Source organism: Panthera pardus, unplaced genomic scaffold, assembly GCF_024362965.1.
Source record: "Panthera pardus isolate Hobbes unplaced genomic scaffold, ASM2436296v1 HiC_scaffold_24, whole genome shotgun sequence".
In the NCBI taxonomy this organism is placed as follows: Eukaryota; Metazoa; Chordata; class Mammalia; order Carnivora; family Felidae; genus Panthera; species Panthera pardus.
The window spans coordinates 54,229,367-54,255,660 of record NW_026526810.1 but is presented as its reverse complement, the minus strand read 5'-3'; the positions used below and the strand labels follow the sequence as shown (position 1 = coordinate 54,255,660).

Below are 26,294 nucleotides of genomic sequence, written 5' to 3'. Positions count from 1 at the left end.
CACCCTAAGAAATGACCATGTCTTCCTTCTGTATTTTTTCACAGCACATACCAATTCTGTTATACTTACCGTTAGATATGTGAGCCCAGAGAACACTGATATATTCCTGGGTGCTGAATATATTCAGATTTTGCTATTAAGGTAGAGATCATTGGAAAACAGATTGGTATTATGTTAAATACATGTCTACCATATGAGCCAGCAATTTTCCTAGGTGTGTGTGTGTGTGTGTGTGTGTGTGTGTGTATATATATATATATATATACATATATATATATATACACACACACACACCCAGGAGAAGTAGAATCACATGTCCAGACAAGAATTTGTATGCACTATTTACACCAGTATTATTCATTGTAGCCAAAAAGTAGAGAAAATGCAGCTGTCCATTAATGGATGAATGGATTAAAAATTATTAGTACCTCATTCTTTTTTAGTACACCATAACATGATACAACATGGATAAATCTCAAAGACATTTATGCTAAATGAAAAACCACCAGACATAAAAGATCACATATTATTGGATTCTATTTGTAGGAGACATATCCAGAGAAGATAAACCCATGAAGAAAGTAGATCCATAGATACCTGGGCTGGGAGAATGAGTGCCTGCAAAGGGCACTCAATTAAGGTTTCTTTTTAGGCTTGATAGAATTTTCTAAAATTAGCTTATGGTAAGGATTGACAATTCTGTGAATATACTAAAAAATCACTAAATTGTATAGCAATCTTTAACAGTCTCCTTAAATGATGGATTAGAAAACACAAGAAACCTATGAGGAACAGAGAGAGACAAAGACATCAACAATCATCTTAGAGACGCCCTGCTTTGACAATACCAACTTGGGCAGGAATAGTTCCTAACAGGAATCATTCTAACCCAAAACAGTTAAGTTCTTTACCTATTATCTCCACATCGGGACTTGCATTCTTTAAGCTGAAGTACAGCTTAGAACCTGGTTTCATGCTGTGTCTCCCACTATGGGGCCTTTCTTGGCAACAGCATTTAGCTTTGTCTCAGGGAATACATCCCAGCCGTTAATGGGAAGCTGTTAAATATTTTGTCTCTGTCATCATGGATGATACTATGCAGTTTGGTAGTACAAAATTACCATACCATCTCTACTACTTAAAAAGTCTTGGGTTAAGCTCTGGAGAATTTTCATAAGCAAATTCTTCTGTGTGGGCTGGATCAGCAAAAACTCCAATAAAATCTATTTCCAGGAAGAATGGACCATCCACTTTATCAGCTAGGGTGAATCCAACAGAAGAGATCTACATTGGAAATACAGAAATTGATCAAAATCTCATATACTGATACCATTCCTGGAGTTTTGAAGTTCCTGAGGTGATTAATATAACTAGGTCTTGGGGCACCTGGGTGGCTCAGTCAGTTAAGCGTCCGACTTCGGCTCAGGTCATGATCTCTCAGCTCATGGGTTCAAGCCCCACATGGCCCTGTGCTAACAGCCCAGAGCCTGTAGCCTGCTTTGGATTCTACGGCTCCGTCTCTCTCTGCTAGCATGGATGCGCAGGGCTCACTCTCCACTCTCTCAAAAACGTTTAAAAAAAAGAATTTAACATAGCTGGGTCTTTACACTATCAGCCCTTAGCAAGTACACCAGAGTTCTCAAATGCTGTAGCAAATCCTAAGTGCAGGGCTGATTTTCTACCTTCTACTTTCTCTTCCCTCTCCAAAGTAGTGCCACTTCAGACTGGTAAGGTCAGCATGGATGTCTAATGGAGGTTCCTTGTAGCCCTCCTATACTTCAATACTTTTCACTATTTTGGAGCTAAAATAAAATGTGAGCAGGCTGAAGTGATGACGACCATAGGAAATTCCTGCAGGATGGAGGTTTGGCTCACAAGATATGTCTGAGTCAACCTCCATATGGGAGTAACAGGGATGGCCTCAAGAATTTTTAGCTTTCATTTGCCAGCCCTCAAAAATGAACTGAAATGATCCTCACAGGAGTTCTGTTTCACTAAAGGGAACAGTTCTGAGTGAAAGTACAGGAAAATGTTACCTTATCAAGCAGAAGCTGGTACTGGGCATCCCGGATTCTTCCTTGATTAGAGAAGAAAAATTTGGAGAAAGGAATCTGAAAAAGAAACCATATACTTAACATCTCAAATGTCAGCAAGTGAGGCAGTTGTATGGAATTGCAACGATAATAGTTTAATGCTAATGTTATTTAATTCTAACGTTATAATTCTAATACATGCAGTTATGACAAGTGGCTTGTCATTTTGATCATAGATATACATTTTTTAAAAATGAAGTATTAGTTGGGCGCCTGGGTGGCTCAGTCAGTTAAGTATCTGACTTTGGGCTCAGGTCATGATCTCACGGTTCGTGAATTTGAGCCCCACATCAGGCTCTGTGCTGACAGCCCACAGCCTGGGAGCCTGCTTTGAATTGTGTCTCCCTCTCTCTGCCCCTCCCCCACTTGCCCTCTGTCTCTGTCTCAAAAATAAATCTTTAAAAAAAATTTTTAAAAACTTTAGATGGCTCCTGGGTGGTTCCATCGGTTCAGCTCAGGTCATGATCTCACAGTTGGTGGGGGTTCGAGCCCCGGGTTGCGCTCTGTGCTGACAGCTCAGAGCCTGGCCTGGAACCTGCTTCAGATTCTGTATCTCCTCCTCTCTCTGCCCCTCCCCCTCTCAGGCTCTGTGTCTCTGTCTCTCTCTCAAGAATAAACCAGCATTTTTTTAAAAAATGAAGTATTAGAAGAAAACAGATAAAAACCTTTCTAAGCCAGAAATCCCAAAGGAAAAATGATACAGTAGAGTACAATTTAACCTTCTGACAGCAAAGACAAAGGATAAATATGTGTAACATTTATGAACAAAATTCTAATATCTTAAACACAAAACTCACAAATAACTAAGGTTTAATAACCAATAGAAACACGGGGAAGAGGGGAAACGGGCCCACTTGTATACAGCGGGTAGGTGTGCAGATTGGTACAACTCTTAGAGTGGCCGGCAACTGGGAGGCAAGAGTCTAAGAGGACTCCAAGAAGCCCCCTTCTGTATACACACACCCTCTTCCAGGTATTCATGCTAACCTCTGTTGCTGAGAAGGGACTGTGCACAAGTAAGGTCCTAAAGCAGCAGACCTTAATGTAGGGAAGATTATCCACTGTAGGCCCGATTTAATCACTTGAGCCTATAGGAGGGACTGGTGAAAGAGCCTAAAAGCATGAGCGATTCAGTGGGGGAGATCCTCCACTTTTTGTTCTAAAGGTGGAGGAAACAAAATGGCAAGGAATGCAGGCAGCTCCCTGGAGCTGAGAGTGGTCCTCAGCTGACAACCAGTCAAGAAACCAGGACATTAGTCCTACAATCATAGGAACTGAATTTGCCCAATAACCTTAATGAGCTTGTAAGTGGATTTTTCCCCAGAGCCTCCAGAAAGGAATACAGCCCAGGAGACACCTTAATTTTAGCCTTCTAAGGCCCTGAGCATTGAACTCTGCCACACCAAGTCCCAACTCATGACCCATCAAATTGTGAGCTAATGTGGGTCTTTTGAAGCTGCTAAGTTTATGGTAATCGCTCACAGCAATAGAAAACAGCAATATTTAGCGAAATTTGAAATGCTGTAACTTTGACCTACCAACTTCACTTTTAGGAATTTATGTTACAGATAGACTCTGACAAATATGTAATGGTACAGCTTTTTCTAATTAAAAAAAAAAAAAAAGGAAAAATAGGGGAATGGTTAAAAGATTACATTGCATCCACACAATTCAATACTGTACAGCTGTTTCTTTTCATGTAGATCTACACAGGATGCAATGGCAGACCTCTACAATGTATTAGGAAAAAAAATCTAGGGCGCCTGGGTGGCTCAGTCGGTTGGGGGTCCGACATCGGCTCAGGTCATTATCTCATAGTTTGTGAGTTCAAGCCCCACGTCGGTCTCTGTGCTGACAGTTCAGAGCCTGGAGCCTGCTTCAGAGTCTGTCTCTCCCTCTCCCTTTGCCCCTTCCCCGCTTGTGCTCTGTCTCTGTCTGTCTGTCTGTCTCTCTCAAAAATAAAAACATTAAAAAAAATTAAGGGGCGCATGGCTGGCTCAGTCGGTTAAGCATCCAAATTAGGCTCAGGTCATGATCTCGCGGTGTGAGACTTTGCCCCACATCAGGCTCTGTGCTGATAGCTCAGGGCCTGGAGCCTAGTTCAGATTCTGTGTCTCCCGTTCTCTCTGTCCCTCCCATGCTCATGCTCTGTCTCTGTCTCTCAATAATAAATGTTTAAAAAAATTTTTTTAATTAAGAAAAATCTAGACAGAATACACAGTATAAAAATAAATTTTTAAAAAGCCTCAAAAAAATAATAATAAAAAATTTGCTAGAGCAACTGGAGAGTTCCTGGATGGCTCAGTAGGTTGAGCATCCGACTCTTGATTTCAGCTCAGGTCATGATCTCACGGTTTACGGATTCAAGCCCCACACCAGGCTCTGTGTGGAGAGTGTGGAGCCCTCTTGGGATTCTCTCTCTCCCCCTCTCTTTCTGCCCCTTGCCCACTCATGTTTGTCTCCCTCTCAAAATAAACTTAAAACAAAACAATTTACCACAGCAAATGGGAACAACCCAGTGTCTATTAATACAGGCATCAACTATGGGAATTCCATTTAACAGAAAATGCCAGGGGTGCCTGGGTGGTTCAGTCGGTTAAGAGTCCAAATTTGGTTCAGGTCATGATCCCACAGTTTGTGGGTTCGAGCCCCGCATTGGGCTCTGTGCTAACAGCTCAGAGCCTGGAGCCTCCTTCAGATTCTGTCTCCCTCTCTCTCTGCCCCTCCCCTGCTCATGCTCCCTCCCACTCTCTCTCTCTTTCAAAAATAAATAAACGTTAAAAAATAAATTTTTTTAATGTCAACAAAATAACAATAATGAAAAATAACTCCACAAAGCGACAGGGAAGCTCTCTAGGATTTAAATTAAAAAAAAAAAAAACACTAAAGATGTACAAAGTTTGTTATTTATACTTTTGAGTAAAATTAGACAAAATAAGAACATGTATTCACATTTGCTTATATTTGCATAACAAAAATGCCAACTACACAAGAAACTACAGAGCGGCTCCCTAGAGCGGGTGGGCAGGAAGAGTCAACAGGGACATGAGTGGGAGTGAGGCTTCTCACTGTACATCATTTTAGATTTTTGACTTTTGAACCAAAAAATTAATGTGCTGTTCAGATTACTTATCACCAAAAACACTTGTGGACATAAAAGTCTCAATTCAAAGCTCAGATTCCAACCCACCACTGCAGTAGATCACACTGCTCACATAGCAGATTTAAATGCAGTCACATCCTATTTCACCTGCTCTCTTCATTCCTGTCAGACAAACCTGGGGGGAACCCCCCCATCAATTTTTCATTTTGCACCCTAGTTTCACACTTCATCTACCTCATTATTCAAAACATATTTTGGAAATGGAATCAAGGCTACCTGGTTGCCATTCAAGGAACATGTGTCATCCACCCTACTGTCCCCTCAAACTAATCTCTTCTATCTTTTTGACACACAATTCTCTAAGAACACTGTCTACATCAAAGGAACTGGATTTTTTTTAGCTGGATAAAAAAGCTAAGAGGAAACATTAAATCTTGCATTAAAAGCTTGCATAAAAAGAAAAGGATGAACAGTTGTTCTCTCTTTCCAAGGGACAGTAAGCTAAATTTTATAATTTTTCCATCATTTTCCTCTGTTTTCTCCCTGTAATCAGAGTAAATACTTAAGCATCTCACTTCTATTTACTAAAGGATAATTATTCATGCAGAAGTTAACAGCAATTAGTAACATTTAATTAAAAACCTCTTGTGACTACACCTATTGTAATGAGCACTGAGTAATGTATATAAATGGTGAATCACTATGTTGTATACCTGAAACTAATTTAACATTGTAGGTCAATAACACTTCGATTAAAAAAAAAAAATCTCTTCCCCAACACTTTCCCTTAATAATTTAAAGAGAGCTGTTGCAAACAACTATTCCTTCTGGCCAAAGTTAGGACTACATGTATTTTCAGGGAAGAAAGTAATTGTTAACAATTAAATAGCAATAATACCAGAGAATAATTTGTCAGTGTGCAAGCCCTAAAAAATGTACATACCATTTATTCTAGGTATGTTATTTCCGAGAATATATCCCAAGAAAATAATTAAGGATATTTACTTCAGAGTTTGGCACAACAGTGAAAATCTCTGAAAACAATCTAAATGTCCAGTAATAGGGGAACGACTAACTAAACTGTCTTCTATTTATATAGTAAAATATCATAAAGAAATTTAAAATGATATAAAAATGTATCTCAGCAGGAAGTTGTATATGAAATTCAGTGAACAATATATGTTATAAAACAGCACTGACACAATAACATTTTTGTTAAAAAAATTTTTTGAAGCGGAAACAGAAAAATCTGGGGGGAGGGGCCAAGATGGCGGAAGAGCATGGAAGTTTTTTTTGTATCTCTCATCCCTGAAATGCAGCCAAATCAACCATAAACCATCTTGCACACCTAGAAAACTGATTTGAGGATTAACACAACAATCTGCACAACCTGAACCACAGAACTGCAAGGTATGCAGTGCGGAGAGGTAAAATGGAGGAGAGAGAAACCACCAAGGGCAGGGAGCTGTTTTTGCTGGCAGAGAGAGCACAAAGACAGGGGGAGAGTATAGGAAAAGCACCCCCCTCCAAAAGCAGCTGCAGAGAAAAAGGAAGAGTGGAAACAGCCACAAGAGTCTAAACAAAAAAGGGAGAAAGGAGAGGGCTTAAATTCCATTAAGACTCTAAACAGCTGGAGTGCAGAGTCTGAAACTTCATAGCTGGATACCTGGTGGAGCTCTGGATACCTGGAAGAGCAAATCCCCAGGAGCAGAGTGAGGTCCAAGGGGTCCTCAGGCCACACGAGGAGAGGTGGTTCCCCTGCTGGGAGGACATTTGGTAGAGGCTGTGCAGCCTCTCCACAGGCAAAGGTCCCAAAGGGGTCCCAAAGGACCCCAGAGAATAACCACATTCCCTGGTGCTGGAACAAGGTCATTAAGGGTGAAGCCTGGTGCCAGATGTGTGTTGTTATTTACCATAATCCCTAAAACACTGCTGCTACACAATCATGCAAACTTTCTGGGATGGGCTGGCACCCAGCTGCAGTCTCTGGGCATCAACAGCAGCACAGTCTGTAGAACATTCCTAGGAGCAGGCTGGAACCCAGCCATTGCTCAGCGAGACCCTCCCCCAGAGGGTCTGAGCAGGTCAAAGCTGCAGTCCCTTAGAAGTGAGGTGTTGGGAAACACAGCCCCATCTGAAATAAAACTCAGGAGGAAGGTGCCACCTAGCAGCCTGACAGCTTGGTCATGGACAGTGTAGAAGTGGGGAGTGGACAGAATCCCTAGTCAAAGGAGGGATGCTTGATTGCTGGTTGGGGAGAAATGGGTGATGCCATTTTCACCCCACACACCTGCACACACCACAACAATCCACCCCAGTAAGCCAAGCAGCGCCATCTAGTGGAGAACAGAGTCATTCACTAAGCCCCACCTAACTAGGCCAACCGTGCTCTTCAGGAACACAAGTCTCTCCACCAGCTTAGTTTACAGATTATAAAGTGCTTCATCGTTTGACTTCTACAGGAAACCAGATGTAATTTCAATAGTATTTTATTCTGTTCGCTGGCCCTTTTATTCAATTTTTTTTTCTTTTCTTGAATACAAGAGAAAGAACTTATTTTCCATTTTTATTAAAAATATTTTTAATTTTTTCTATGATATTTTTTACTTTTTTGTAAATTTTTAAAATTCTATTTTACTTTCATCATTTCATTTTATTCTATTTTATTGTATTCATTTTTTCAAATTTTCAAACGTTTTCCTTTTTTCTTTCCCATTTTTTTCTTATCTTTCCCTTTTTTCTCTATCAAGCTCTTTCAACAACCAAACAAAAACACACCTAAGATCTACCATCCTTCATTTGATTTCTTTGTGTTGTTTTTAAATTTTTTTCTTTTTTTTACTTTATTAATTCCTTTTCTTCCTTCAAAATGACAAAACTCCAAAAGAAAGAACAGGAAGAAATGAGAGCCAGGGACTTAACACAGATACAAGCAAGATGTTTGAACCAGAATTTAGAATCACAATAATAAGAATACTAGCTGGAGTTGAAAATAGATTAGAATCCTTTTCTGCGAAGATAAAAGAAGTAAAAGCTAGTCAGGATCTAATAAAAAAATGCTATAACTGAGCTGCAATCGTGAATGGATGGCATGGTGGCAAGGACGCATGAGGCAGAGCAGTGAATCAGTGATATAGAGAACAAACTTATGGAGAATAATGACGTAGAAAAAAAGGAGGCAGCTAAGGCAAAAGAGGACAAAATAAGAATTACAGAATTCAGTGACTCATTAAAAAGGTATAACATCAGGAGCACCTGGGTACCTCAGTGTTAAGGTTAAGCATCTGACTTCCACTCAGGTCATGACCTCACAATTCATGAGTTCAAGCCCCGCATCAGGCTTTGTGCTGACAGCTCAGAGTCTAGAGGCTGCTTTGGATTCTGTGTCTCCCTCTCTCCCTGCCCCTCCCCCGCTCATGCTCTCACGCTCTCTGTCTCTCTCTCTCAAAAATAAACATTTTTTTAAAAATTAAAAAAAAAAAAAAAAAAAAAGGAGTAACATCAGAATCCTAGGGCTCCTAAAAGACGAACAGAGAGAAAAAGGGAAATTTATGTGAGCAAATCATAGCGGAAAACTTTCCTAACCTGGGGGAAAGACACAGACATCAAAATCCAGGAAGCACAAAGAACTCCCATTAGATTCAACAAAAACTGACCACCAACAAGGCCTATCATAGTCAAATTCACGAAATACTCAGGCAAGGAAAGAACCATGAAAGCAGCAAGGGAAAAAGAAGTCCTTAACCTACAAGGGAAGACAGATCAGGTTCACAGCAGGTCTATCCACAGAAACTTGGCAGGCCAGAAAAGAGTGGCAGCCAAGAATTCTTTATCCAGCAAGGCTGTCATTCAAAACAGAAGGAGAGATAAAAAGTTTCCCAGGCAAACAAAAATTAAAGGAGTTCGACTACTAAACCAGCCCAGCAAGAAATTTTAAGGGGGACTCTCTGATGGGAGGAAAGATGAAACAAAACAAAACAGAACAAAACAAAAAGTGACCAAAAGCAACAAAGACTAGAAAGGACCAGAGGGGCGCCTGGGTGGCTCGGTCGGTTAAGCGTCCGACTTCGGCTCAGGTCACGATCTCGCAGTCCGTGAGTTCGAGCCCCGCGTTGGGCTCTGTGCTGACAGCTCAGAGCCTGGAGCCTGCTTCAGAGTCTATGTCTCCTTCTCTCTCTGACCCTCCCCCCATTCATGCTCTCTGTCTCAAAAATAAATAAACATTAAACAAAATTAAAAAAAAAAAAAAAAGAAAGGACCAGAGAATACCACCAGAAACTCCAACTCACAGGCAACACAATGGCAATAAATTCATATCTTTCACTACTCACTCTAAACATCAATGGTCTAAATGCTCCAATCAAAAGACACAGGGCAACAGAATGGATAAGAAGACAAGATCCATCTATGTGCTGTTTACAAGAGACCCATTTTAGACAGATTGAAAATAAGGGGATGGAGAACCATCTATCATGCTAATGGTCACCAAAAGAAAGGTGGAGTAGCCATAATTATAACAGACAATCTAGATTTTAAAATAAAGACTGTAATAAGAAATGAAGAAAGTCATTATATCATAATTAAGGGGTCTATCCACTAAGAAGACCTAACAATTGTAAACATTTATGTTCCAAACGTGTGAGCACCCAAATATATAAATCAATTAATCACAAACAAACTCATTGCCATAATAGCAGGGGACTTCAACACCCCACTTACAGCAATGGACAGATAATTTAAACAGAAAATCAACAAGGAAACAATGGCTTTGAATGACACACTAGACTGGATGGACTTAACAGATATATTCAGAATATTTCACCCTAAAGCAGAATACACATTTTTCTCAAGTGCACATGGAACATTCTCCAGAATAGATCACCCTCAACAAGTACAAAAAGAGCTGAGATCATACCATGCATATTTTCACACCACAATGCTATGAAATTTGAAATCAACCACAAGAAAAAATTTGGAAAGATAACAAATACTTGGAGACTAAAGAACATCCTACTAAAGAATGAATGGGCTAAGCAAGAAGTTAAAATAGAAATTAAAAAGTACATGGAAGCCAATGAAAATGATAACACCACAGCCAAAACCTGTGGGATGCAGCAAAGATGGTCATAAGAGGCAAGTATATAGCATCCACGCCTTCCTAAGGAAGGAAGAAAGGTCTCAGATACACAACCTAACCTTACACCTCAAAGAGCTGGAAAAAGAACAGCAAATAAAACCCAAACCCAGCACAAGACAGGAAATGCTATCGAACTCCCCCAAAAAACAGTAGAACAGATCAATGAAGCCAGGAGCTGGTTCTTTGAAAGAATTAACAAAATTGATAAACCCCTAGCCAGTTTAATCAAAAAGAAAAAGGAAAGGACCCACATAAATAAAATCAAGAATGAAAGGGGAGAGATCACAACCAACACTGCAAAAATGCAAACATTAATATGAGAATATTATGAGCAATTATATGCCAATAAGATGGGCAATCTGGAAGAAAGGGACAAATTCCTAGAAACATATAAGCTACCAAAACTGAAACAGGCAGAAATAGAAAATCTGAACCAACCCATAACCACCAAAGAAATAGAATTAGTAATCAAAAATCTCCCAAAAAACAACAGTCCAGGGCCAGATGGCTTTCCAGGGGAATTCTACCAAACATTTAAAGAAGAGTTAACACCTATTCTCTTGAAGCTGTTCCAAAAAATAGAAATGGAAGGAAAACTTACAAACTCCTTCTATGAAGCCAGCATTACCTTGATTCCAAAAGCAGACAAAGACCTCACTAAAAAGGAGAACTATAGACAAATTTCCCTGATGAACGTGGATAAAAAATTCTCAACAAGATACTAGCCAACTGGATCCAACAATACAGTAAAGAATTATTCACCACAACCAAGTGGGATTTATACCTGGGATGCAGAGCTGGTTCAAGATCTGTAAAATAATCAATGTGATACATCACATCAATAAAAGAAAGGACAAGAACCACAGAATCCTCTCAATAGATCCAGAGAAAGTATTTGACAAAATACAGCATCCTTTCTTGATAAAAACCGTCAAGAAAGTAGGGATAGAAGGATCACCTCGAGATCATAAAAGCCGTATATGAAAGACCCAATGCTAACATCATCCTCAATGGGGAAAAACTGGGAGCTTTTCCCCTAAGGTCAGCAACAAGACAGGGATGTTCACTCTCACCACTGTTATTCAACATAGTATTGGAAGCCTTAGCCTCAGCAATCAGACAACACAAAGAAATAAAATGCATCCAAATCAGCCAGGAGAAGGTCAAACTTTCACTCTTCACAGATGACATGATACTCTATTTGGAAAACCCAAAAGATTCCACCAAAAAACTGCTGGAACTGATCCATGAATTCAGCAAAGTTGCAGGATATAAAATCAATGCACAGAAATCACTTGCATTCCTATACACCAATAATGAAGCAACAGAAAGAAAAATCATGGAATCAATCCCATTTACAATTGCACCAAAAACCATAAAATACCTAGGAATAAATCTAACCAAAGAGGTGAAAAATCTATACGCTAAAAACTACAGAAAGCCTATGAAAGAAATTGAGGAACACACAAAAAAAATGGAAAAACATTCCATGCTCCTGGATTGGAAGAACAAACATTGTTAAAATGTCAATACTACCCAAAGCAATCTATATATTCAATGCAATACCTATCAAAACAATACCAGCATTCTTCACAGAGCTAGAACAAATGATCCTAAAATTTGTATGGAACCAGAAAAGATCCCAAATAGCCAAAGCAGTCTTGAAAAAGAAAACTGAAGCTGGAGGCATCATAATTCCAGACTTCAAGACGTATTACAAAGCTGTAATCATCAAGACAGTATGATACTGGCACAAAAACAGACATTCAGATCAATGGAATAGAATAGAGAACCCAGAAATGGACCCACAAAAGTATGGTCAACTAATCTTTGACAAAGCAGGAAAGAATATCCAATGGAATAGACAGTCTGTTCAGCAAATGGTGCTGGGAAACTGGACAGCGACATGCAGAAAAATGAACCTGGACCACTGTCATACACCATACACAAAAACAAACTCAAAATGGATGAAAGACCTAAATGTAAGACAGGAAACCATCAAAATCCTAGAGGGGAAAGCAAGGAAAAACCTCTTGGATCTCGGCCACAGCAACTTCATACTCAATATGTCTCCAGAGGCAAGGGAAACAAAAGCAAAAATGAACTATTGGGATCTCATCAAGATAAAAAGCTTCTGCACAGGGAAAGAAACAATCAGCAAAACTAAAAGGCAACCAAGGCAATAGGAGAAGATATTTGCAAATGACCTATCAAAAAGGGTTAGTATCCCAAAATCTATAAAGCACTTATCAAACTCAACAACCAAAAACCAAATCATCCAGTGAAGAAATGGGCAAAAGACAAACTTCTCTACAGAAGACATCCAGATGGCCAACCGACACATGAAAAAATGCCCAAATCACTCATCACCAGGGAAATACAACTCAAAACCACAATGAGATACCACCTCACACCTGTCAGAATGGCTAACATTAACAACTCAGGCAACAACAGATGTTGGCGAGGATGTAGAGAAAGAGGATCTCTTTTGCACTGCTGGTGGGAATGCAAACTGGTCCAGCCACTCTGGAAAACAGTATGCAAGTTCCTCAAAAATTAAAATAGAACTACCCTATGACCCAGCAATTACACTAGGTATTTACCCAAGGGATACAGATATGCTGATTTGAAGGGGCACATTCGCCCCAATGTTTACAGCAGTAAACATTGGCTATCAACAATAGCCAAAGCATGGAAAGAGCCCAAATGTCCATCGATGAGTGAATGGATAAAGGAGAAGCGGTAATATATGTGTATGAGCATGCGTGTGTGTGTGTATATGTATCTACACACACACACACACACACACACACACACACACACACACACACAATGGAGTATTACTTGGCAATCAAAATGAATGAAATCTTGCCATTTGTAACTACATGGATGGAACTAGAGGGTATTATGCGAAATTAGTCAGAGATAGACAAATATCATATGACTTCACTCATATGAGGAATTTAACAGATGAACACAAGGAAAGGGAAGCAAAAATCATATAAAAACAGGGGTGCCTGGGTTGCTCAGTCGGTTAAGCGTCGGACTTCGGCTCAGGTCATGATCTCACAGTCCATGAGTTTGAGCCCCGCATCGGGGGGCTCCAGCTCAGAGCCTGGAGTCTGTTTCAGATTCTGTGTCTCCCTCTTTCTCTCTCCTCCCCCGCTCATGCTCTGTCTCTCTCTTCTCAAAAATAAATAAACATTAAAAAAAAATCATATAAAAACAGGGAGGGGGTCAAAACATAAGAGACTCTTGAATATAGAGAACAAACAGAGGGTTGCTGGAGGAGTTGTAGGAGGGGGTGGGATGGGCTAAATGGGTAAGGGGCATTAAGGAATCTACTCCTGAAATCATTGTTGCACTATATGCTAACTAACCTTTAATATAAATTAAATTAAATTATTATTTATAAATAATATAAATTAAATATATAAATAATATAAATTATTTATATTAACCTTTAATATAAATTAAAGAAAGAAAGAAAGAAAGAAAGAAAGAAAGAAAGAAAGAAAGAAAGAAAGAAAGAAAGAAAAAAAATAGATCTGGAAGGTACACACCAAAAGTATTTTACCTTTGGGTAGTGGTTAATTTTTTTTTCCTTTTCGGGATTTTCCAAATTTTCTATATGAAATCCTAGTTTTAATAATTCATTATATTGGAGCGCCTGTGTGGCTCAGTCAGTTAAGCATCCAACTTTGGCTCAGGTCATGATCTTATGGTTCGTGGGTTTGACCCCTTATTTGGGCTCTGGGCTAACAGCACAGAGCCTGCTTCAGATCCTGTCACCCTCTCTCTCTGCCTCTTTCCTGCTCACGTGTTCTTTCTCTTTCTCAAAACTAAACATTTTAAAGTAATAATAACTTGTTATATATACTATTCGTATACAAGTGTTACACATGTAGTAATTTTTTGCTTATGTAACTATATTAATGCAGAAATATGCATCAAGTGTCTGTTATATGCTAGGCACTGTTCAGGTGCAGGGGAGACAGCAGGGGAGACAATACAGACAAGGTCCCTGCTCTCCAAATTTACAGAATTTATGTTCCAGGGGCACAGGGTAGAAAGTGATAATAAAGAGACAAGTGAATGAACAAAATAATTTTACTTAGTGATAAGTTCTATGAAAAAAGTAAACAGGGTAGTGTTAGTGACTGGGTTAGAGGATACAACTCTAGCTACAGGGGTCAGGCATCTCTGAGGCCTTTTGAGCTGAGAGGTGAGTGATAAGGAAGAACAAGCAGGTGAAAAGCATACCAAGCAGATACAACATCAAGTACACAGGCTCTGAGATGGAGGTGAGCTTGTTGGGTGTGATACACAGAAAAGGGGCCAATATGGAGGAAGAAGGTAGGCAGGGAGACTGAGGATAAAGATAGGGGTCTGATACTATAGGCCCAGTAGACCATGTTAAGGAGTTTGGGCTTTATTCTAATTGCATTGAGAAGCCACTGGAGGGTTTTAAGCATGTGACTGATGTAGTCTGCACTTTGTGTTAGATCACTCTGACAGCTGAGTGGAAAGTGAATTTTAGGGGGCAAAACCATGAAGAGGCTGCTGTAGTAAATCCAAGGGCCTGGAATAGGGTGAGTGGGAGAGATGGCTAGAATGGTCAGACTCTGGGTACAGTACAGGTGACAGGATGTGCTAAACAGACTATATGTGGGGTAAGGGAGAAAGCAATCTAGAATGACCCTTAGGTTTAAGTATAAGCAAAAGAGGAACTTTCTTTGGAGTTTATGTATTAAAAACCTTCAGTAGACAGAAGAAAAGAATGGGAAATTGAAATTCATTCCCTTAATTTCTACCTCTTTTCCTCTGGGTGAACATTTTTACCTTCTTAAAGCTTACTCTCACAAAGTAACAGTGCCTTATATTACCAAAAAATGAATAAAAATTTTGATGATTGTAAAATATGAAGTATTTATTGCTCCTAAGAAGACTTTCTCCTAAGCTAGGGATACTAGCTTAATAGAGTTGCCTGGAAGAGGGGATGTGGTGGAAACTTAAGAAGAAACATCTACTTGGGCACAGAGCAGAGATGTACCCATGATTTACCATGGACCTGGCCATATCCTTATGAGAAATATTTACTGGTTAGGAAACTAACATTTATATTAATTAAAGAAAAAAATCACTTATATAAATCTCACCCCTAGATCATCTTCCTTCTTTCTCTTTCCACACCTTCCAAAAGGGATTAATAAGGAAAAAAAAAAAAAACAAAAAAAAACTACAGGATAGCCATGATTTCAAAAGACTTCATTTTCATACACAATAAAGACTTATGCTGTTACCTTGACCTCCTGCCAGTAGGGCCCCCCACGGGTGAACATGAAGTAACTGTACATTTGATCCTTCCTCTGGATTATATCCGTGTCCTGTCTAATATTCACCATCCAAGGCCGACCATCTCCACGTACACGGAGATACAGAGTGTTGAACTGGGACCAATCATAAGACCTCTTTCTCTCAAAAGGGCCCTAAGGTGCAGAAAGGAAAATTAAGTTCATCTCATTTTCCACTACTAGCAAAATTAGTCATCTTTTGAAGTATCAAAAGGATCCACTGGCATTTTTCTACCTAGTTTGGCTTTCTACCATAAGGAGGCAGATAAATCTGGGGATTATTTTTTTAGCATAAAATACTGACATAGTATTTATGTTTCTCTTTTTTTTAATGGTCACTTATTTTGAGATAGAAAGCATGTATGCATGCACAATTGGGGGACAGGCAGAAAGAGAGAGAATCCCAAGTAGGTTCCACACAGTCAGCACAAAGCCCAACGCAGGGCTCAAACTCTTAACCTGAGCCGAAATCAAGAGTTAGACGCTTAACCAAATGCACCCCCAGGCGCCCCGTATTTATGTTTCAAAGGTAATGTTCAGGACATGACTGGCCCAGGACAGTGTTGATATGTGGTAGGCACTCATATGTATCAATGAATGGAAATGAATTGCTGTATGTACCTTTTTTTCCCCTGGTCCTATCAAGTAATGGATTCTGAGTGGGCAGCGACAGCTGCCTTCCTATAAATCAGAAAACTATGAAAGAGCTCAAGTTTTAAAATTGCTGTTTTATAACAATAGCTACCATCCACTGAAAACCTACAGTAAGCACTGTGAATGCATAATTTCATCCCTCACAGCCCTCTGAGATAGATACTATCATTGTGTTCCAGCTTACAAATGAAGAAACTGAGCACTCAACTAGGAAATGGTAGATCCAGTGCCATTTAATTCCAAAATCTATATTTAAAAAAAAAAAAATTTTTTTTTAATTTTTTTTTTAACATTTATTTATTTTTGAGACAGAGAGAGACAGAGCATGAATGGGGGAGGGGCAGAGAAAGAGGGAGACACAGAATCGGAAGCAGGCTCCAGGCTCTGAGCCATCAGCCCAGAGCCTGACGCGGGGCTCGAACTCATGGACCGCGAGATCGTGACCTGAGCTGAAGTCGGACGCTCAACCGACTGAGCCACCCAGGCGCCCCAGAAAAAAAATTTTTAATGTTTATTTATTTTTGAGAGTGAGAGAGGAAGACACAGAATCTGAAGCAGGCAGCAAACAGCCCGATGCAGGGCTCGAATTCACGAATTGTGAGATCATGACCTGAGCTGCAGTCACTCAACCAACTGAGCCACTCAGGTGCCCCTCCAAAATCTGTATTCTTAATAACTACCTATACTGTCTCTCATGGAAAATGGAATTTAGTGTTAATTTAAAAACTGTTTTAAACATTTAAACATTTAAAAATGCTGTTTATTTACAGCATTCTCAAAGGTAATCTGATTTCGAGAATAGCAGTGCTCAGATATGAACTATCTTATTTACTAGCTGTGTAACTTTAGACAAGTTGTTAACTCTCCCAAAGCCTCAGTTTCCTCATCTGTATAATTAGGATGACCACACTTTACAGGATTGTTGTGAGGAATTAAAGGGATATATGTATATACATGTATATATGTATATGTACATGTATACATATATATGTATACATATATATGTATATATACGTATATATCTGTATTTATGTATGTATATATGTATATATATACACACACACACAGAAAGTAGCAAGAGGACTGGCAAGGCACACTTAATAAATTTTATCACCTATTTTCATTACTCCACAGTGTTTATCCAGCCATAGAATTATTTTCTACTGTGGAATGACCAAATCCATTCTGTGGATTTCAGGCACTAGAAAGAAAAAAAAATCTTTGTATGCATACTTGTCTCTGAAAGAACACATACCTTTCTTTCTCATCATTCTCTGGAGAGAGGGACCTTTGTAACTAACATTTGCCTTTCTCCTTAGAGTACAATAGCCAAGCAAACATCCAGAGGCTATGGCCAAGGCCAGGCATGAGAGCCTGTCCAGGTAGCCCTGAAACAACATCCAGTCAGCAAATTTGCAAAAAGCCATAGACTGGTTGTGAGACAAAGAAGCTAACCTAAGTAACTCTAGAAAATAATGTTCTGATGGTAAACTGTAAAACTAAAGACAAAGGAAACTATATATACCCAGTGTACTCTAGTTGGTAAAGTTGTTTCTTACAGGGTTATGGGTTAAAAGTTCTGAAACTGCTGGGGCGCCTGGGTGGCTCAGTTGGTTAAGCATCTGATTTTGACTCAGGTCATGATCCCATAGTTTATGATTCTGAGCCCTGCATCAGACTCTGTGCTGACAGCTCAGAGCCTGAAGCCTGCTTCAGATTCTGTTGTCTCCTTCCTTCCCTCTCTGCCCCTCCCCTGTTCACACTCTCTTTCTCTGTCAAAAATAAACATTAAAAATAAATAAATTAAAAAAAATTTTTTAATTAAAAAAATTTAAAAGTTCTGAAACTGTTTTGCATGTACACGGGGCTGAATTAACAGGTAAGTTGATGGTAAATAATGGGAGACAGGTTTCTCACATTATTACAGTACGAAGTTATAGATAAGAAGAGGGAGAAGCTGAAAATGAACCACATGGTACTATATTAGAGTCAGCACGGTATGAACTCCTATTTGGCTTGTACAGAAATAGTTACAGACGTGTTTCCACGATTGGTATACATCCCTGTATTTCCTGCTGTGTCCGTTGAGAGGTCCTTGAAGTACTGTCAACCCAGTAGCAACAAGCATACTCAGCACCCAGATCTGGGTTTCTAATACCATTCTCCAAAAAAAGGCATCAGGGCTCTTTTGGGAAATGGCTAGTTCTAGGTTTGGGACAGAGAAAATACAAAATGTGCTTAGAGCATCTTATAGTGCCAAAAAGTTCTAAAAAACAAAAAAATGGAGGCATGTCAAAAGGACAAAAACCAACTTGAAAGAGCTTCCAATGGCCAAAGCTGGAACAATTTGAGCAACAAAATAAGTAACATAGCACTGGATTATAACCCGAAGTATGAGTCCATACAAAATGACTGGCTGACTAAATAAAGTGGGAGAAAAACAAAACTTCTTCTCTGAAGAATACCCAATAATATATGAAAATACCATCCCTTTAAGGAGACAGAACTTAACCCCATGCCCTGCTCCCATGCCTTGAATGTAGGATGCTCTTAGTGACTTGCTTCCAAAGAAGAGTATGGAAAGAAGAAAAACAAATAGTAACAACAGAGTAATCTGGCAAACACTATCCTGACCAGGGGATCAAGGTTAACACATCAATGATAAGTCACATTGCTAGCATGTACTCCTGATATGATGTGATGAAAACAGTACTTCAGCTCTGTGGTATTCTTCCTAAAAAACCAAAAACCCAGTCTTACAAGGAGAAAAAACATCTGAAAATCCCAAATTGAGGATTATTCCACAAACTACCTGACCAGGATTTCTCAAATCCTCAGGAAAAATAAGGAAAGACTAAGAAACTATTACATGGTAGAGGAGCCTAAGGAGACATGACAACTAGATATAATGTGGTGTCCCGGCTGGGATCCTGGGACAGAAAAAGTACAAGTGGAAAAACTACTGGAATACAAATAGTGTCTGGAATTAGTTAATAGTAATGTACCAATGTTGGTTTCCTAATTGTGACAAATGTACGAAAGCAATGTAAGATAGCAACAATTGGAGAAGGTGGGTGAGGGGCATATGGAGTCTTCTGTACTATCTGCACAATTTTTCAGTAAAACTAAAACTTTTCTAAAATAAAAAAGTTTACTTAAAAAACCAAATAAAAACTACATGGTGACCCTACATCCACCCTAATGAACCTCTGGTCATCACAGGGTCTGTGGTCTATTAGAGAAGATGCATATCTCCCGAGATCATTGTTCAAATGTCTGACTTCTCAGAGCTCCTCAAACATAAGAATGTCCCACCCTGACCCAAAGTGATGCCCAGAAACAAGTGCCCCCTCCTCAGGAACCACTTCCCCCTTATGCTTTTGCTTTTCACACCTGTGCCCCGTAGTTACTTAACCCCACTGACACAGATGACCCACCAGGTGTTTTCATTCATACAAACAAAAGCTATCTGTAGGGGCAACTGAGTGACTCAGTTAAGCGTCCAACTCTTGATTTCGGCTCAGTTCATGGTCTCACAGCTCCTGAGTTCAAGCGGCGCAATAGGATTCTCTTTCCCTCCCTTTCTCTCTGTCCCTCCCCCACCCGTATTCTCAGTCTCTCAAAATAAATAAACTTCAAAAAAAAAGTATTTTGTTTAAAAAACAAAAAAAGCTATCTGCTACAGTTCATACTACAATGAAATTCACCCCCGTTCACTGGGAAACTGAGGCTCTGGGACTTCACTTACCCTTGGAATCCTGGATATCATTGCACAGTACCCACTGTGGCCACTTTCCCCATCTTTAGGCGCCTCAGAGCTCAGAGTTCCATACAGCAGTGCACTCTGATTATTCTTGCCCATTTTCAGGAACACTTCACTTCTGCCTCCAATTGTCTTATCAGAAGTCACCATCCACTTATCTAAGTCCTCTTTTCCACGGAATTGCCAGACAACCTTGGCTTGTTCCAGCAAGACCTCATGCAGAGGGCGGCCTTCAGGGCCGATACAATAATTCACAATATCATCCTTCAAACGCCTACAGTGGTTCTTTATTTCATCTTTAATTGCCTTATCAAAACTAACTTCCGGCTTTTCCTCTGGAGAGGTTATATCCAAAGCAACTTCTCTCTGGTGATGTCCTTGCAAATCCCCTTCAGTATTCCTTTGAGAGGACGTTTTGCCAGGAGCAGCCACAGGTTTCTGAAGACTACTAGAACAATAGTCTGCAAAGCGATTACCCAAAAATGGACATGAGGAAACACTTGGCTTCAGGCATTTTCTGAAAATATAAGCGCTACTCAGAAACTTGTGAACCAAAGCCATAGTAAGATAAAATGTAAATTTCTCCCTGGGCTACAAAGGAAAGAAGCTTCAGCAAATAGCTCAATTCCACCTAGAAAGGAAAAGACATTGAAGAGTTACCAGGGTAGCAATGACTGCATCACAATTTCAAATTCAACAAAGACACGTGTTGTGAAATTCATGAACTTATTTTCTAATTCTATAAACACTTCCCCAGGGCCTACTATGAACATAAGCCTGTTTACGCAGTATGTAAAGAAAGTATCCCCCTGCCTAGTGAAAAAATGAGAAGAGGAAGAGAAACACAGGCCCCCTTCATGGAGTTAATTATTACCTCAAAATAATTCAAGTATGTACTTCAAAAGGTTGTGTTGACCTTAAACCAAATTTTTATGCTGATTCTTATTTTATTTTTATTTTTTTAATTTTTTAAAGATTATTTACTTTTTGAGAGACAGAGCATGAGTGGGGGAGGGGCAGAAAGACAGGGAGATACAGAATCCAAAGCAGGCTCCAGGCTCTGAGCTGTCACCACAAAGCCCGACGTGGGGCTCAAACTCACAAACCTGAGATCACAACCTGAGCCAAAGTCGGATGCTTAACTGACTGAGCCACCCAGGTGCTCTTATGCTGGATTTTTAAAGAAATCATTGACACCTAAAATAAAATACTCAACTAATTCACTCCAGGACCTAGGATAACTGACAACATTTTAGCACTTCATCTATACAAACAGGGACTACAGGGTACATTGTATGTGGAGTCAGAAAACATGCCCACTTATTAGGTTATGAACATTGTGAATATTGGCAATTTCATACGGCTAAACCTAATAAAGCTCTTTATCCTCTGGTAAAGCTATTAATCTTTTGAAGCCTCCATTTCCTCAGGGGTAAGGCTGTGTTAACACCTCCTCTACTTACCATAAGGTATTCTTCTGAAGATCAGATGGAATGAAGGCTACAAGAGCATTCTCTGATCCAGTAAGGTTTTCAAACCACCTGGCATATATTATCTCATTTAAGGCACACAAGGCTCCTGTAAGACAAGCCAGGGAGATATTTCCTTTCTCTAGGAAACAGACACCAACAGGTGAAATGATTTGCCTAAGCTCACACTGCTAATCAGCACGGAAGCTAGAACTAGAACCCTAGCCTTGAGTCCTTCCACTAGATGCTGCTGCTTCTAGTAAAAACATCAGCAACACAAGTTCTATAGCTCTAGTAAAATAACAACTTTGGCTAAACAGTTCTCTCTCCTACTTACTCCAGCTACCCCTAAGAGGAAATAAAAGATGCAATGCCAATTTCTTTGTCTTTCTCCTATCTTGGCCCAAAGACCGGGAGAAAGGAAAAACAAAAACAAAAATTCATCCACTAGTCAGAAGATGGTGCTGAATGAGGAAATAAACAGAACACTAAAAACTTAAAAGAAAAAAAAAAGCCTCAAAAATGCCAAAATCCAACAATCTGGCTCACCTGCTTCAACTGCCTAGTAGTCTACAACTAAATGGCGCCCAGACCACCCTAACTACAACCAAGGAGTGGTCAATCTTCTAGAGTGCCCCTCCTCCCTCACTCCTCACATCAGGGGAATCACCACTTTCTTTCTTCTAGAACACTGCACTCTGCTCCCTGCCTCCAGGCTTGCTGCCACCACCTCTACCTCATCCCACCTCTCAGCATCTAGAAGGGCCTAAAACATAAAACTGATCATTTATCTTCTCTGATTAAAACACATGTGGGGCTCCCTCATGGTCTTCAGAATAAAGGCCAACTTTCTCCACAGGGTCTAGAAGACTCCACATCTGGCCTCCATTCATCTCCCCAACCTCACCTCTAGTCACATCCCACTCTCTACTCCAATCCTGGCTAAACACCTGTGCTCCACCAAGTGCCAACCAGTACTCCCTTCTCTGGGCTTCAGTCTTTGGCTGATTGCTGTTCCTAGGCCAGGAATGCCCTCCACAGATTTTGCCTAGCTACCTTATCCTTTGGAACTCAGCTTCAACATTCCTTACCCCTCCAAGAACCCTTCCTTGACGATTCAACTTCACCAGCACCTGCATCCCTCTGATGTAATCTTACTGCATCCTGGGCTTATACTTTCCCTACTACAGTTTACTGCAATTTCTTCATTAGTCTCTTCCATCAAGACACTTCCAGTCTGGCGAGGGAGACCATCCTCACTGTGGCACTTCCAGCTCCCAGGATGGTGCCAGGCATGCAGGAGACTTGTAATATATGTTAAATAATACCTCCACAATTCCCCACTTTCTCAACCAGTGTCTTGGTTCAGGGTCTTATTGCTTCTTACCAGGACTACTGTAACTTCCCAACAAAGGGCTTCTCAAACTTTAAGTGCCTATGAATTGGAGCGTCTCAGTAGCTCAGTGGGTTAAGCATCCAGCTTTTGACTTTGGCTCAGGTCATGATGTTGCGATTCATTAGTTTGAGCCCCGCATCAGGCTCTGTGCTGACAGCTAAAAGCCTGGAGCCTGCTTCAGATTCTGTCTCTCTGTCTCTCTGTCTCTCTCTCTCTCTCTCTCTGCCTCTCCCCCACTTGTGCTCTGTCTCTCTCTCTCTCTCTCTCAAAAATAAGCATTAAAATTTTTTTCTTAAATCACTTTAAAATGCAGATTCTGATTTAGTAGGTATAGGATAAGGCCTGAGATTCTGTATTTCTAACAAGCCCCCAAACGATGCCCTTGTCATTGGTCCATAGGATACTCTTTAAGTAGCAAAATTCTAACACATCTCCTTGACTCTGATCTCCTCTACTTCTCCCAATCTATCCTTTGACAGGCAACAAAAGGGATTTGTCTAAATCTGACTGCACTCCCCTTATAATAAGTCAGCAATTCCTCCCCAGAAATTCAAACTCCTAAAATAGTACACAAGGCCCTCCAAAATGTGCCCAAGTCCCGATCTATTGACTCATATCTATGGGCAATAACCTCAGCTCCATCAAGACCAACTGTAGGGGCACCTAGGTGGCTCAGTCAGCTGAGCGTCCAGCTCTTGATTTTGGCTCAGGTCATGGGATCAAGCCCCTTGTGAGGTTCTGTGTTGAGTGTGGGGTCTGCTTAAGATTCTCAGTTTCCCTCCCTCTGCCCCTCTCCCCCGCTTGTGTACAGTCTCTCTAAAATTAAAAAAATAATAATTTTTTAAAAAGACCAACTATAATCCTGTCTGAACACATACAAAAAAAAAAAAAAAAAAACCACTGTTGAAACCACAAAAATGACCAAATATTCTACTATCTTGGCTAATATGAATGACTGACATATCTTTTCTAAGTTTATTTATTTTGAGAGAGAGAGAGTCTGTGAGTGAGGGGGGCAGGGCAGAGAGCAAGAAATGAGACAATCCCAAGCAGGCTCCTCACTGTCAGTGCAAAGCCTGATGCAGGGTTCGATCCCACAAACAGATTATGACCTGAGCCAAAGTTAAGAGTCTGGGCACTTAACCGAAAGCCACCCAGGTGCCCTGAATGACTGGTATATGTTGACCAATCATGGCATTAGCCTAACACTAGATAGATAAGACTTCACATTCCCAGTCATAGAATTACCTCCACTTCCAGACTACTTTCCCCCAAATCACTTAACACAAACCTAAATCCAATAATAAATCCCTTTTAACACTCTCTTACTTAGATGTTACATGGTTTCCTATGGTATGTGTTTTTTCTCACTGTAAGAAGTAATAAGCTCATGTTCAACTATAGTCATGGTTGCCTTCCACCAGGGGGCAATGACATTACTCTTCCTCCATATTCTCCTGACAATCCGTGCATACCCCTCTTTTGCCCTTACATAATGTTAGAATATCACTTTTATCTGTCTACCTCACTAGTGTGACCTCCTTAATCATAAGGACCATGGCTTAAACATAACTGATGCCCAATGATGTTTGCTGAATAAATGAAAACCACGCAAACAGTATATTTTCACATGGACTAAAAAAGGAAGGGAACCAGGAAATTAAAAACAGTTGATCTGAGGTCCTGGAATCACAGGTAATATTTCAATTTCCCTCACCGATTGTGCTTAAATAATTTTATCTCTATATATTAAGGAATTTGGGAAACAAATGATAATCCTACAAAATGGAATTTGTACAATCATAAAAGATTCTCGAGAACCCCAACCATAGGCTACACTACTAAGTGGCAAATAAGGAGAAATCCAAACTGCATATATACAAATATTGCAAGCATAAAAATGCAGAGACAAAAAAGTTTTGGGTGGCGAAAAAAGGCTTAAAGCTGTATATAGGATGGGATTATGAGTAACATTATTTACCCTATTTTCCACACTCTTAATAGTGCTGTTACTTCTCTAATAACATAAATTTAATTATAAAATTTTGCTTTGTATTTTTACCAATAAACATAAAGTAAAACCCATCAAATGGATGATCCGATGCCGAAGTTGATGAATTCTGACGGCAACGGAACCCACTGAGCTAAAAGAGAGTAGTCTTAGTAAAGATTATATACCCAGGGTTTACCATGTGCCAGAAACTGTTCTAAGTATATTTCATTGACTCCTCACAACAACCCTGAGAGAGGTGCTATAACTGTTCCCATTACAAAGACGAGGAAACGGAGGTTCCAAGAATAAATTAACCGAGGTCATACAGCTAGTAAGTGGCAAAACTAACCCTCGACCCCTGTGTTTTAACTCCGGATCTGATTCAGGGGGAACGGTCGGGACCGTGCCACGGAGAGGCAGCCCCGTCAGGCCTCACCTGCTGGGGCTGTGTGGCCCTCCCACGTCCCGGACGCGCTAACAGCTTGCCGGTGCTTGCTGGCCTCCCCGCCGGAGCGCGCGAGTGACCTCCACCCGGATCTCCGCTTTTCCCGACCGGGTACTCCACTTTCTTCGTGTGCGTCCGTCTGCTTTTCCAGTCCGGCGCCAAACCAGACCCTAGGGCACTAGAGTTCCGGCCGAGGCGCAGTCCGGGGAAGAGAAGATTTCCGGAGCCCGGCGAATTCAGGCTTTTGGTCGAACAGCCTCCCAAAGGGCTCCGCTTACCCCCTCCTGATCTTTTCTGCCCTGTGTGAGAAAGTGGCGGAGAGTTTAGAGACGCTTTTCTCCTTCCCTTTATGCATCCCTGCTTCAGGCTGCAAATTCCACCTCGCATCTTTCAAACAGGACCCAAATACTGCTAACGTCCTTTCGCCCCCGGGCGCCAGGGTCCCCTCTTGCCGCCTCTCCCCGCAAGCACCTAAAAGCTGCCCATGGCCTCAGAGGACTGGATCTCCTTGGAATCGCCCCCCCCCCCCCCCCCGGAATCTTTGGAGACCCACCACGCACCTGGACAGCAAACCGTCCTACCAGTCCTACCCAAATCCTGCCCAATGGGGCCGCCCACTCTCCAGAACTTCTGTATCTATTGCACACCGCTGTTTAAGCACTTTCAACATTGTGTCTTAAGTATTCACTTCTCACTTCCTCTGCCACTCTGTGAGCTTCTTGAGTCCAGACTTATGCTGTTCTTCTGTCCTCAGCAATTAGCACTGTGCTAGCAGGAATTAAGCTCTTAGCAAGTATTCGAATGAATTGTAACCCCCGGCAATTAATTCCAGTCTTTTCCAAGGTTCCGAAAGGCCTCACCGAATACAATTGGCTTTTCCAAGTTTC

General features: G+C 40.5%; 1 protein-coding gene across 3 annotated transcripts; it reads right to left on the bottom strand.

The window, feature by feature from the left end:
* Window positions 1–519: 519 nt before the first annotated feature.
* On the bottom strand, window positions 520–25,659 carry NDUFAF1 (NADH:ubiquinone oxidoreductase complex assembly factor 1). Of its 3 annotated transcripts, XM_019442509.2 has the most exons (6): window positions 25,399–25,657; window positions 21,568–21,682; window positions 20,090–20,735; window positions 15,637–15,822; window positions 2,037–2,111; window positions 520–1,284 (listed from the first exon to the last, which is right to left on the bottom strand). In XM_019442509.2, the coding sequence occupies exons 3-6, from the start codon at window positions 20,663–20,665 to the stop codon at window positions 1,135–1,137; spliced, it is 987 nt and encodes a 328-aa protein (XP_019298054.1). In that variant the 5' UTR covers window positions 20,666–20,735; window positions 21,568–21,682; window positions 25,399–25,657; the 3' UTR covers window positions 520–1,134. The 3 variants fall into 3 exon arrangements, with proteins under 3 accessions (XP_019298054.1, XP_019298053.1, XP_019298055.1); XM_019442508.2 differs by lacking the exon at window positions 21,568–21,682 and having other exon boundaries at window positions 25,399–25,655; XM_019442510.2 differs by lacking the exons at window positions 15,637–15,822; window positions 21,568–21,682 and having other exon boundaries at window positions 25,399–25,659.
* Window positions 25,660–26,294: the final 635 nt, after the last annotated feature.